Source organism: Chanos chanos, chromosome 5 (assembly GCF_902362185.1).
Source record: "Chanos chanos chromosome 5, fChaCha1.1, whole genome shotgun sequence".
In the NCBI taxonomy this organism is placed as follows: Eukaryota; Metazoa; Chordata; class Actinopteri; order Gonorynchiformes; family Chanidae; genus Chanos; species Chanos chanos.
Genome location: NC_044499.1, coordinates 2048253 through 2062565, shown reverse-complemented (window position 1 = coordinate 2062565; position 14313 = coordinate 2048253). Strand labels below are relative to the sequence as shown.

The following is a 14313-nucleotide window of genomic DNA, read 5'->3' as shown; positions in this document are numbered from 1 at the left end:
GACCTTAACACACACTCACACTCACACTCACACACACACACACACACATACATGCATGCACGCACAGACATGTTATTTAAGCACTTCCATAAGCACCTAGATGCAAACACACTGACGCACTTACACACACACACAAATACGCACACACAGAGACACACACACACACACGCACACATACACACACACACATACAGTGTGTGTTCTAACACAATAAAGCTCTGTTTGAATCTTTGGCTCATAGAGCAGAATTTGCGAATCTCAATCATAGGAAGCCAGAGTGTTAGAGGGAAAAGAGAGAGATTATCTATTAAAGAAGGAGAGAATAATGTTTTTAATGAAAATGTTTCATCTCCTCTCTTTTATTCTCCACTCTTATACACCTCTCTCCTCTCCTCTCCTCTCCTCCCTCCCTCCCTCTTTAAATATGCTGAGAGGGGAGGGAGAAATGTAGTTTACACCAGTGCTTCTTAAAATCTTTACCATTTTGTAAAACAGTGCATACAGCAAATGCGCTCTCTCTCTCTCTCTCTCTTACACACAAAACACACACAAATTCAGAAAATAAAGACAAGGAATGGACAAGCATCTGAGCGTGTGTGTGGGTGTGTGTGTGTGATACAGGAGTGTCTACACGCCCTGTATTGAAAAGATGTTTTCTTTTACTTCGCTCTCTAAGAGGGCAGGAGTAAATAGGGGGAGGGGCTAAAGCAGTTCTTAAACATGCCACGCCTCTTCATTTAAAACATGACAACCTCACAATTGTTCTGTAGTTTTTGTATATGTGTGTGTGTATGCATATGCGCGTGAGTGTGTGTGTGTATGTGTGTGCGTGTGTGTGTGTGGGGGGGGGTGTGGGGGGGGGGGGGGGGGGGTGGTGTTGTGGGAGGAAGTGAATCCTTTTTGCACAATCTCCCAGTCCTGTGCAGTTCTGTATTTGTCTCTTGCACAGTAGAGTAGGACCTTTTCCATGTTTATACTGATGAAAAGAACGGACACTTGAAACCATTTTTGTAATATTTTTATAAGGAGTTGTGGACCAAAGGTTCAGAGATAGGGCAAATTTTAGGTGACATTCACTTTGATCGACAACAAAGTCATCAGTGTTGCTTTGTGTTGCAGTCTGATTGTACAGCCTTTGGTCTGCTGAGTTGCTGAATTAACTGCTGTCTTAATTGCTGAGTCACTGATTGGTGGGGATCCATCTTAGAGAACTCAAACTTCAGAATGTCTGATGTCAGTCAGCCGCGGAACAAGTAACAGAATGCCACTGTTCTGGCTTACAGGACCGAAACCTTTTTGTCCACAATAATCACTTAAAACAGCATGCACACTGTGGTCATAACAGTCATATGTTTCACAGCATTAGAACCTTCGTCAGTAAACCATTCAGAGTGAACATGACGGTTTATAGGAACCATTGCGTTGTAATCTTTTTAAATGAAATGATCAGTGTATGGAAATTCTGTTACTTCGGTGATAGATCCATACATGTTCGGATCTCTGTGCTGCCATCCCAACTCTAATGTAATCGTGTAATGTTTTCACACTCAGTCTGTTTCTGGCCATTTCTGGAATATTCTGGAATGTGAATGCTCAACCAAAACTCAGACCCTCCTGAAGCAAACTGGACTGAGTTGATGGTCTGAATTTGGTTTGCTTTTTATACGACAACACAAAATTCTCCCAGTTCATCAGTTTTCAGAAGCAATTTGAGCATTACTTTTTGGCCTTGATGTGACACAGAATCATTTAATGAGACACCAGATCTGAGATCCATTGAAAGGTGAAGGGGACAAAGAGTAGATCCAAATCCTCTTTCAAATGGAGGGAAAGTGTGAACACAAAGTGAACTGAATCGGTTTTCAGTTCTCAGTGGTTCCTGCTGGTATAAGTAACACTTAATGTTCTGTCGGCTTCTATGGAAAGTTCTGAACTTTCCTTTATGACATCACTGGCTTCCTAACTGGTTTCTAACTGGTGCAGATTGAGAATCAGTCGCTTCTGGAGTCTAAACATGTTCAATTAAATGTATAAATTGTTTCAAAAAAGTGAAAAGAAATTTTGCTTGAATTCATTCAAATTCCCATAAAGATTTCCACATAAAATACTCAAGTAAGAAACAACAAATGTGTATCCATGAAGAAATTACACAGTGGGATTTTGTATGGTCATTCAGTAACTGAGTCTTCGTCTATCACAGTAGGTTTTTGATTGATGACATCCATAGGTAAGGGAAATGAGCTTTTTATTGAAGGATTTAACGGTACTTGAGAAAACATTTGATGTAACTGTATATACATTTCATAACTGACTGCAGAAACCAGAAGCACACCTGGGTCCTGGGCCAAGGTGCGGACAGCGTGTTCTTGACTCCTCTGCCTCTCTCTCCATACCACACCAACGGGGTTTGGGCAAACGTGCTGTGTTCAATTTATGTGCCAAACTTTGTATCATTTGAGAACAAGAAGGCCAGAAAAGACAGCAGCTGTGTTTCTGTGTGTGTGTGTGTGTTTCTGTGTGTGTGTGTGTGTGAGCATTACTCACTACTCTATTCTGGGTTAAGCCTTGTACCTACTCTCCTTGCGTTCTACAACTGTATTCAGTATAACAAACTGTAATGGATTTTCTTTTCTTTTTTTTGTCAGTTTGTGCTTATTGCCTCATTCTTCTTTTTAAAAATGTATAAAGGCAAAACAATATATTCAACTTTGTTTTTGTTTTTTTCTCTTTATGGGCTTTTCTTTTGTTTGTTTGTTTGTTTTTTTCTTTCCCCTGCCAAACAGTACGTGACTATTTTTTCACATGGTTACTGAATAAACACACATATTTCATAGTATCTCATGGTATCATTTCTCCTATTGGCTGTGTGTCACTCCTCCTTGTTCTTTTCCCCGTTTTTGACTGCATTACCTCTTTAGTCTATTTCTTCATGCCTGTTTTTTACACTCTCCATCTAATTGAGTCTTCCTCTGTGAAAGGATACCGCTCAGGAGTGAAGATGGGTTTTCTAGCAGTGACTCGGAGTTCTGTTCCAGCCCGTGAACTTTCTTATGTTGAATCAGCAAACAACAGTCAGCGCTACTCTCACAAATGCAGATGTAAGAATAAAAAGATGTAATCAAGATAAATGCAAGCTCATCAGACAGCAGCCATGGTAGTTCTGTGAATCCTGCACAGTAAAAAGAAAGAAAGAAAGAAAGAAAGAAAGAAAGAAAGAAAGAAAGAAAGAAAAAGGCCTGTTCCATTGGAGCTAGCACAGGCATCAAACTAGGGCTGGGTGGTATGGCCTAAAATTTATATCACAGTATAATTTGAATTGCGGACAATAACGGTATATATCACGGTATATGCGTTTTTCTTAAAATTTCAATATAAATGCTTCTGAGGGGTTAAAGAACTGGTATGGCAACTACATGGCAGCTATTACTGTCCTCTTAGCTGTATTACTAGGACATAGTCTTCACATAGTACAGAGGTTTTTAAGAACAAGTACACAGTGATGGTATCTGTTATGTCTGTCCACCGCTGACTTTTTTTCTCATAGGGACAACCTTTGGAAAATGTCTAGATTAGTCGATAGAAAAATAGCGGTTAGTGGCAGCAGCAATTACGTAGTTGTATTGAAGAAAAAACGTTTGTTATAATGAGTTGAAGCGTTTTAGAAATGAAGAACGTAACTTCATAACAATAAAACAAGAATGCCTCTGTTTAAAATATTGCTGTTGGCGCATTTCAGCATCAGCGACATCGATTACATCGACTAATCACGGCAACCCTACTGTAGGCTTCAAAGACCTCGTGAATTTGGCCCTGCCTCTTTTCACTCTGGGAGAGTGGTCGCGAAAACAGCAAGCATGTTTGGCTATCCTGGTCGTAGCAGTTAAGCTTGAACGCTTAAATTAAGGTCTACAGTGGTCTAATTGCCTCGACCATAGCCGTTGAAAGAGATTTTTCTACCGCTCTGGCCCCGACTAAGTTCATGTAACATGTAAACAACAATCTGTGTTGATGTAGACACAAATGCTTGCCCATATATCTTTTAATTACATACGTGTTTTCATGCTACATGTAGCCTTTAGCCTCCGCCATCTTGGTCAGGCTTTTTTTCGTTACTCCAGCCTCTCCAGAGAATGTCATGTGCAAAACACATCACGCGCTGAACTGATTGGTTCTCGTGTGGTTCTCCTTTGCATAAAGTTGGGGATTCGCCATCTCAAATTTTGCTTCATAGAGTTCGCTCCGATGTCGCCCAATGAGAGCAAATTTCTCCCCCATACAACCTGAATGAGAGCGAAGCGAAACTGAACGAGAGTGACGCAAAATTTCGCCGTGGTGGAAGCGTACGGTGAGGGCTCTACCGGTCAGGTACCAGTCAAAATCCAAACCGTAGGGCAAATTCATACCAGTGTACTTTTTATACTGTTTATACCGTCCACCCCTACATCAAACCTTCACCCAGAAGCACAAAGAAAAACATAATAAAGAAATGAAAAACTGATTGTGACTATGGAATCATTTTTTTGCATGGAAATGTGTTGATATAGGCTCATTAAGATGTTTGCCCAAAGGTCCTGTCAGTCCACACACTACTCTAAATTATCTCTTGATTGCAGGATATTGTGAATATTGGGGAGTGAGCAATTGAAAAAGCAGCTGCTAGCAGCAGCACAAGTTCCCAGTTATGTTCAGTTCACTGCAGACTGAAGGCCCAACACTGAAGATGTACCCCCAAAACCAATATAGGTCTAATTATAGACTTTCCAAAATTTGTAACTTTTTTTCCTGTTTGCCTGCAGTACCTTTGGAAGAATTTTACTTGGATCCATTAGATGGCAGTGAAGCTATATAATTCCGTTCTATGCATTATCAACAAAGTCATAACCAACCGTCTGATCTCATTTAGTGTTTAGTAGGCATTTCTAGTTTTCTGAAAGTTTATTTGCCTCTCGTTGGTTTGATGTTTCTTTTTAATGTATTTCTATGAGAGTTGAATGGTACGGCGCTCCTAAAGTCGCGAAACGTTTTTTTTTTTTTTTATCTTGTGCGAACAAATTATTATCTTGTGCGCGCAAGATAATTATCTTGTGGAACAAGTTATCTTGTGCGTGGAAAAGGCATGATGGGCAAATGCTTTGAAGACCAGGGGCATAAATTGCGTTCTCAAGTACGCTTGAAACATGGCTGCGTTCATTGCTTTGTTTGAACAGTCAATTTTCTCTGTTTTTGGTGGGTGAGCTGGTTGAAGATTTGTTAGTTTTAGCTTTGAGCAACTTGTTAGTTTTACCGAAGTGTTCATATCCGCCGAAACAGAACCTGTCGGTTCCTGTGTGCATCAGAAGTCGTTAGAGACGCATTTGAATTTATAGTAAATTATTTTGTGCGCACAATAACTTGTTCGCACAAGGTAAAAAAAAATTGCCTTTCGGGACGTATTTAGTTTAATGGTTGATAATTGGTTGAGTAAGAGTCCTCACCTGGTCCTGTGACCTGATTGGCTGGGAGCGGGACGTGTGCCACAGCGAAGAATTGGAGGCGCGAAGAGAACGAATGTGGGGACTACCAAGCTTGGTAGAAAAGAAAGAAAAGAAAAAAGAAAAGAAAAGAAAAGGTTTTTAAAAACGTAGTTTTTGATGTCCTTTTTACCAGATATACGAGAGATCGTCTGTGTAAATGTACCGGGTCAAATACACGAGAAAGGATCCTGACGAGACGTAACCGGTTTTTGTCAAGTGTGTCAGAACTAGTTCAATGTTTTTTTTTAGTGCAAATGCTAACAGGTTATACGTTGGCGCCCGTGAAGAGACAAGCTGTCCGTCGTTCTTTGAGGAAGACGAACAAGACAAGGAGTAAGACCCACGTAGCCTTCCGGGTGACCCGGACTAAAGCCCTTGAGCTCCGCTGAAGTCGTGGGACGGTAAGGAACCGACCAGATAGCGCTCCAGGTGACCAGAGAAGCCTGTAAGTCCCTCAGGCTTCTTGGAACAAGGGAAATTTCTCCCTGTGTCTGGGCCGCTCGCAACCTACCACGTCACCGTCTGCTACCATGTCAGTCTGATCCCTTCGGGCGTCAGATGGGCTCCAGTGAGTACCCCGTTTTTAATTATTGCTCCTCTGTAGTTTTGGCCACCACGGACCCAAACCTCGGTCTGGCCTGCAACTGTGGTTATTGTTTTACTATTTGTTTCTGTCTTCCGGTGTGTGTGTGTGTTGAGGGGGCGCGCTGCTCCCAAATTAAGTGTCAAGTGTGAATCTTTGTTCTGTGATAGTTTTCATAAAACCATAATAAACTACTTATCATTTTATGGAAGGAGGTAAAGTGAGAGAATAATAGGCTAGGACTGGGTTGGCCAAACTGGATTTTTTCAAAGCCACCCAGTAAGCCTGCTTGTTTGTTTATTTGTTTGTCTGTTTTTTTGTAGTAAATTAAGTAGTAAATTAATACAAAAAAACAGACAAAGTGTTACCTTTAATAAGTTGAATAATGCCTTTAATAAGCACCATAGTTTTACTGAATTCAAAGCAGATTAGTAAAGGTTAACCAATAGTATTAGCCAAGTAAACAAACCCCTAACCCTTCACTTCAATGTGAGGTGAATTACAAAGTCATGCCATCCAACAGTCTCATCAGTGTAACCATAACAACATACGTGAACACAGTAGTGTGTAACCAGGAGACATGGATCTATAATTTTCAAAAGAACCCCACTTATCTTTTCATTCTGAAGACAAAGAACAAAGCCCTGTTGGAGGTCAGGCATCCCCAAAAGTCCTAATGAGAAAGACAGGCACTGAATGATTCATGGTTCCAACGTGGTGTGTGTTTCAACACAAATACATTTGTCACGGCCCTCTGGACTTTGCCTCTTTTCCCCCAGGCCGTGGCTTTGTTTATCTTTTTGTGTGTTCCCTGGTAGGCATGCTGGTGGTGTGGCAGGAGGCAGTCAGCCCAGTTGGGTACACCGGCGCGCAGTTGTACCTGAGATTAAAAGCTCTGCCCCTCCACCTCTCCCCGCCCCTCCTCTCTGTTCTTTTTTGTTGTTTGTCTGCTTTCGGTTGCCGGGGTGGACGGTGTTCATTCTGGAGGCGGCTTGTCAGACCGACGTCGTGTTTTTTCAGAAGCCTTGGTGGCTCATATTTTGTTTTCTTTCACGCTGGTTAAATAAACAACATTTGCTCTAACTCTACCCCGCACTCCCCCCCCCCCCCCACCTTTTATTGTTGCACTCACCCTGTGGGCGTAACACATTCAATTCAAACAGAACAGAGGTGTGAGCGATTCATGGTCCACCATGCATTTGCAGACCACATTACAGTGGCGAGTGCACAACCTGAGCACAACCGGACATGTTTGAGCTTAACTGGTCGCTCAAGTCAGACACGAATGCTAAACTCGTGTATTGAGGAGAGATGAATCCTCAGACGCGTTCTCCTTCTCGTCTCGGTCCGTTACTGTGCTGTCTTCCTCGTCATCAGTCCCCTTCTTCATCCTGTTTTTCTGATGTATTGTGTATTGTGATGTATTCAGGTCAGGCATTCCTCTGTGCAGGTCTGCCCACAGATCTGGAGCTTGACTCTCTGGTTGCAGTAGAGGTTCCAGTCCTCCTCCCCAGTGCACTGATCACTGGGTTTAGTGCATCTCCACCTTCAGGAAGAACCAGACACACAGAACACATCACCACACTTCACAAACATCAGTTCCACTGACTGCTTTCCATGCACACACACACACAGAGGAAAATCATAACCAGATATTACTGTAATCCCCTGTGCTTTAATGTCTGTAATATGTCATTAACACTATACTCACAGCTCCTCATAAACACAGACAGATGTGACTGTGCAAAGCCTGTTTACTGACATTGTTTGGGTCTTTGTAAACAGCTGTCATGAAAATGTTTTTGCATGTTTTTTGGGTTTTACAAATCAGTACATAGCCTAGACTTCTGATTCATTGACCAGTTGTTATGGGAGGTAGATTTGGCACTGAAAACTGCGTATGAAACCATCCTGAGTAGAGCAGACTACTGTCTCACGTGCTTCTGCGTGACAGACAAGCTGCCACTGTGGCCTGTTTGGTGTGGATGGTTCCTGTAACTAGATCATGAGCAGAAAGGGGGAAAAAAAATCTGGTTTTGGGGGGGGAAAAGAAGAGTAGCCAACCTCTTCTATACTTTCAAAAGTCATGACTGGAAAACATGATATTAAAACTGTCTGGTGTTTAACGTTATTGCTGAGAGGAAAGGTTATAAGGTAATAAAGTCATAAAACAGGATGAGAAACAGACGTCATTGAGCACAAACCCGTCCAAGGTCAGAGTGCAGTCCGGGCCTTTCTCGGACTCCTGGAGTAACTTTATTCCCTCCTCCAGTAACAAACCCTTCCCTCCAAAACCAGCAGCCAGCCTATGGGACACAGACTCCCAGTTAATCACTACATCACACAAATTACAAGGTAATCTCTACAGGACATATATCAGTCAGTTACTACAGTCAAATCAACAGGTGTATGCATATGCACCCCAACAGTTGCACACATAAAAAACAAAAATACACACAGAAATGTACCATAAACAACACACGCACACTTTTTGGGTTAGTCTTGTGTCTACCTGATGTCCTGTAGACTGGGGCAGGTCTGGATGAGGTCTAGGGTCCTGGTAGCCCAGCTCTTAGACAAGATGTTCACATTCAGATCCACCTTCTTCAAACCAGGCACAGAGTTCAGGAAAGAGAGCAGGGCATTAAACTGCTCATCAAACTTCTCACAGCTACAGGAAACAAAACACACATGGGCTCATGCACTCAATCACAGACACACAGACAGACATGCGTGCGCACACGCACGCACACACTCACTCACGCATGTTCGCACGCACACACTCACTCACGCATGTACGCACTCACTCTCTCTCACACACACACACACACACACACACACACACATGCATATTCTCTGGGGAATGTGTGTGTGTAAGAGAGAGAGAGAGAGAAACAACTGAAAAGGGGGGGAACTGAGTGTCAAATCCCACTCTGCTGATGTAATCTCTCACCTCTCCGTTAGGCCGTTTACTTTATTAAACGTCCGGAGGAAACCTGTCCACCTGATGGTGGAGATCTGTGAGTGTGGACAGGTGAGACTGATTCTCGACAGAGATGATTTGGTCTGTGGACTCAAGCTCTTCGCACTGCTGAAGCCCATAAACACGCTCCTGATCCAGCCACGCCCCTCGATGGACAGCCTATGAAACAACCAGCATTGTTAAAGGTCGGACCACAACGAGACTTTAACACACACACACATACACACGCACACACACAGAGAACATTTTAAAGGCCTGTTATTGTATGAGAAAAACAGTGTTTTAAAGCGTTTTCATACGAGAGAAGAGATATAGTTTATTAAGAGATCCTCACGTGAAGTCTCCATTTCTGTTGGACATGGACAGGGACACACAGAGACACTCTTCAACGCTGTCTCTCTTCGGCAACTCTGCATCGGTCACAACCCTACCAATCAGAGCACAGCCAGTCAGAGGACAGGGCCAATCAGAGCACAGGGCTAATCACAGCATACTTGGTGAGCTTCAAATGATGAATAGACCCATTAGGAGAGAGTAGTGAACAATATTGTTAATACTGATTATGCAAAATCTGTGTGCATACACTCAGACACACACACACACATTCACCCACACACACCAAATACACAAAGAGCTTTTACCCAATGTGTTGTAAGCTGGGGCAGGTCTGCATGAGGGAGAGCATCCTGGTAGCCCAGTTCTCAGTCACTCGGATCACTTTCAGATCCACCTCCTTCAGACCAGGCACAGAGTCCAGGAAAGACAGCAGGGCATCACACCGGTCATCAAACTCTCCGCATCTAGAGAGAGAGAGAGGGGGATAATACTAATTAAACATCAAAAAAGAAAAAAAAAAACAAGAATAAACAATCAATAGCCCTGCATGCTATTGATTTTATACACAATATTCTATCATGTTCCTTTCTTCAGTGACAGCATACAGGGTTCCATGCCGTCTGTCAGCTGTGACAGAGCTGTGTGTGGAGATGCCAGCCTTTGCACCTTTAACTACATACTATGGGAGTTTAGACTGCATCTTTTAGACACACACACACACACACACTCACAATGATGAAAACACCAAAATAGAGGACATTCATTTACAGTCACCATCTTGATTATTGTTTTTGTCGTTATAAAAACGTTGTTCTCTGACAGAAAACTCACTCTTCACTGAAGCTTTTGATCTCATTATAGGTTTGGAAGAAGTTTTTCCAGTTCACTCTGGATATCTCTGAGTGAGAACAGGTGAGACAAATCTCTGAGAGAGGAGGTTTGGTCTGAGGGCTTTGACTCTTCAAAGACTTGTATGTCCGTATGTCATCACCAACACACAACCTGTAAGACAACCACAAATAAACACACAACCTGTTACACAGTAATAAAAACACACAAACAATCTGTAACACGGCCACAAACAGATATACAACCTGTAACATAGTAACAAAAACACACAAACAACCTGTAACACAGCCACAATTAGATACATAACCTGTTACACAGTAACAAAAACACACAGACAATCTGTAACACAATGCGAAATAGACAGACAACCTGTAACACAGCCACAAATACAGACACAACCTATAACTCAGTAACAAATAGAAAGACATACTGTCACACAATAACAAAAACCCACAACCTGTAACACAGTTACAAAGACACACACAACCTGTAACACAGCCACAAATAGGCAGACAGCCTGTAACACAGTAACAAACACACACACACACACACACAACCTGTTACGCAACCACAAATAAACACACAACCTGTAACACAGTAAAAATAAACACATAACCTCTAACAGAGCCAGAAAACACACATGACCTGTAACACATAAACAAATAAACTTACAACCTCTACCAGTTTCACATAAAAATATTAAAAAAAATGGAACAGAGGTATTGAGTCCCTTACGTGAAGTGTCCGTCTTTGGTTAACATTGCGAGAGATGAGTACAGAGCCTCATCATCACTGGGTCCCCCTTTGGTCTCCTCCAAGCTGCCGGTCAGAGCACAGGGCCCAGAGGGATGGAAAGGGCGTTAGATTCAAGGTCAACTTGAACTACAGCCTAACACACGGTCAACATGAACACAGAGATAACAACTGCACAGTAAACAGGGACGGAAAGATAAAAATAGCACAGTAAGGAAAAACATAGACATAGCCACAGCACACTTCATATAAACACAGAGATACTATAAATACACTTCTCAGCCAATATACAACCAAAGCACAACGAACTTGAACACAAGAGTAACATAAAGCAGATTCTGGTACCAGATATAAACCAGACTACTGCTGTTCTGGATGAGGGCGAGCATTCCGGTGGCCCAGCTGTCAGTCAGGCTACTGACTCTCAGCTCCAGCTTTTTCAGACCAGTCACAGAGTCCAGGGAAGACAGCAGGGCATCCAAACGCTCGTCAAACTCTGGACATCTGCACAACCAAACAACATGTCAGTATACCAGACTGACAGACAGACAGACAGATAGATAGATAGATAGATAGATAGATGTGAAAACTCACAATTCTGTGACACTTCTTACACCATGAAACGTCTGGAAAATGTTTGTCCAGTCGACGTGGGACATGTGAGAATGCGAACAGACGAGGCTCATTTCCGAGAGCGATGGTTTGGGCTGAGGACAGCGGCTGTGGCCTACACTCAGACTGACATAAACAGTTAGGTTAGCACAACAATACATAACAATATATCACAGAGTGACATAAACAGTTACGTTAGCACAACAATACATAACAATATATCACAGAGTGACATAAACAGTTACGTTAGCACAACAATACATAACAATATATCACAGAGTGACATAAACAGTTAGGTTAGCACAACAATACATAACAATATATCACAGAGTGACATAAACAGTTACGTTAGCACAACAATACATAACAATATATCACAGAGTGACATGTGGTTAACTGCAAGAATATGTTACACCAGACAACCTTTTATCCTAAACGAACGAATAGAATCAATAATAATGGCATACAAAGAAAATGTCATTTAGCTGAGAGAGGTTATTACATGATGTCTCCGTCCTTTCTGGATATACCAACAGAGGAATAAAGGCTCTTGACATCCTGGTCCGTCAGCACAAACCTGCCAATCAAAGTACAGTCAACTGAGACACAACCAGGACGGGTCACACACCGTGTAATAATATCTCCGTTTAACCTCAGTTTAGTTCTATGCAGGTAAGTCTTCATGCAGAGAGATTTATGATGTTTAAAGAGTACAGTTATGGCCTCAACACTCTGGTGCTTAAACGTCTAAAACTTCAGACAGAAAGCATCAGGACTTGTTTAACCCCCCAGGGCACAACTGTGTTTTTATAACAATACAATAACAATCCAAATTCACATGTTTCAACAAAATAGTGTTTGCTGATGATTCTAATATCTTTTATTTTCCTCAAGAGTTTTAAATGAAAAATATGTTTTCTTGGTATAAGGCCTGTTCAAGAAAAAATTCCGCTGCTCTCATGTTGTTTGATTGAAAATGGTGAGGTTTTAATGACCCAGATTTTTAAAAGAAAATGTAAACTCCCTGCAGAATCTCTCGGTTAAAATGTCAGTCTTTACTTCTTATTAGGAAAACAAAACCTTTTTCCTTCTTAACTATATGATTTGTTAAATTTGTATTTGTATTTGTGTTTGACTGCAATTTAAATTCCAGCGTCAATTCGACATCCTGTGGTCTGTGGCCAATTCAGCTTAAATTTGAATATTGTGAACTGAATGGTAGTCAATTCCCACTCTGTGAGCTGTGCACAACACTGGTTCAGTCAGACGCTGATTATAACATTATAATTATCAATGTGCAGTTAACATGAAAACAAAAACAAAAACACATGCAAGAAATTATAAATAAATAAATATTACATTAATGACACACTGCAACACTGCAATAAATCTCAGATGCTCTGTTTCATTTCCCAGAGAACAGATGAGAAGATTAAATTAATTTGAGGTTACACACAAGTCTCAGTAACCCAGTTGTAACATTCAAAAACCACCAATGAGACCACAGGGACGGATCAAACTACCAATGAGATTGCAGGAAAATGATGAAGTACAGCAGTTTGCAAATAGAAATTTTGCTTTCACAAGTAAAACCGTTAAAGTAGTCATGATGTAGTTTTAGTGATGAGGTGAGAGGTGGAAGTTCAAGTATCACTGGTGTGTTTTGCAGACAGCTCTTACATTTTAACCTCTTTGTTTGTCATGAAGTCTGTCAGAAGCACAGCGGCGTCAGTAGTGATGCTCTTCACTGAGAGTTCCAGTCGACCCACAGATTTCTGTTTGCTCACGGCACCAAGGATCTGCTGCAGACTCTGCCCTGACAGAGGACTGTCCCACACTCTGAGGATAAAACACACACACACACACACACACATTAAATAATATTTATGATGTCTTTAAGGCTTCATTAACGGACAGCTGCAAGACAGTGTGCGGCTTTACCTCTATTAATACTCTAAGTGTTTATGCAGATTCAAACATGCACAGTAATTCAAAACATATTTACCAAAGATAAGCATATTTACCCACCTTACAGTTCATAAAAACGTCAAACAGAGAACACGCCCAGATAACAGTAACATGCAAACACTACCTCAGATCCCGAAGGTCTGTTTCCTCACCCAGACACAAGATCAAATCTTTAACGTCATTGTCTGACAGGTCCTCCACCATCAGCCTTCAAAGAGAACAGCAGTTCTTGAATTCAAGCGTTAGATTTAATATAACATAAGCCTGGCCACATTTCTTTATTTTTAACAGCGAGGGTCAGTTCATAAAAGGTGAGGTAAATTCTGACAGTTGGCGGTTTTTGTCAAAGTCAGAATGGGAACAGTTACAGTATGCTGAACTCAGAACAGTGGAAGGTTACAGTATAATAAAGTTTACATTCACAATGTTAATATTAACTTTAGTAGATCTGCAGGTTTACAGCACACAATTATATCACCACTAAGATATAGGGCATTGGGCCATTATCACCACAGGGAAAATGAATTTAAAACTATGATCCTCCTACATGAACCTTAAATGGAAAGAATCTCAGAATACCAATCCAGATTTTCTCAGAATATTAATCTGAGTTTGGTCTGTTCATTTAGGGCTCTGACAGTGTCCAGTGTCCTACTGAGTAGTTAACATGGATGTTTTTTGTTTTTGTGGACACTGTTTGTTTTTTGTATCTGTCT

The 14313-nt window shown here is 41.5% G+C and overlaps 1 protein-coding gene across 1 annotated transcript; it reads right to left on the bottom strand.

Annotated features, from left to right (window-relative positions):
* Positions 1-7320: 7320 nt before the first annotated feature.
* On the bottom strand, positions 7321-11406 carry LOC115811252 (uncharacterized). Its single transcript, XM_030773372.1, has 9 exons — positions 11327-11406; positions 11000-11083; positions 10247-10417; positions 9721-9879; positions 9414-9506; positions 9050-9238; positions 8609-8767; positions 8301-8402; positions 7321-7642 (listed from the first exon to the last, which is right to left on the bottom strand). The coding sequence occupies exons 1-9, from the start codon at positions 11404-11406 to the stop codon at positions 7522-7524; spliced, it is 1158 nt and encodes a 385-aa protein (XP_030629232.1). The 3' UTR covers positions 7321-7521.
* Positions 11407-14313: the final 2907 nt, after the last annotated feature.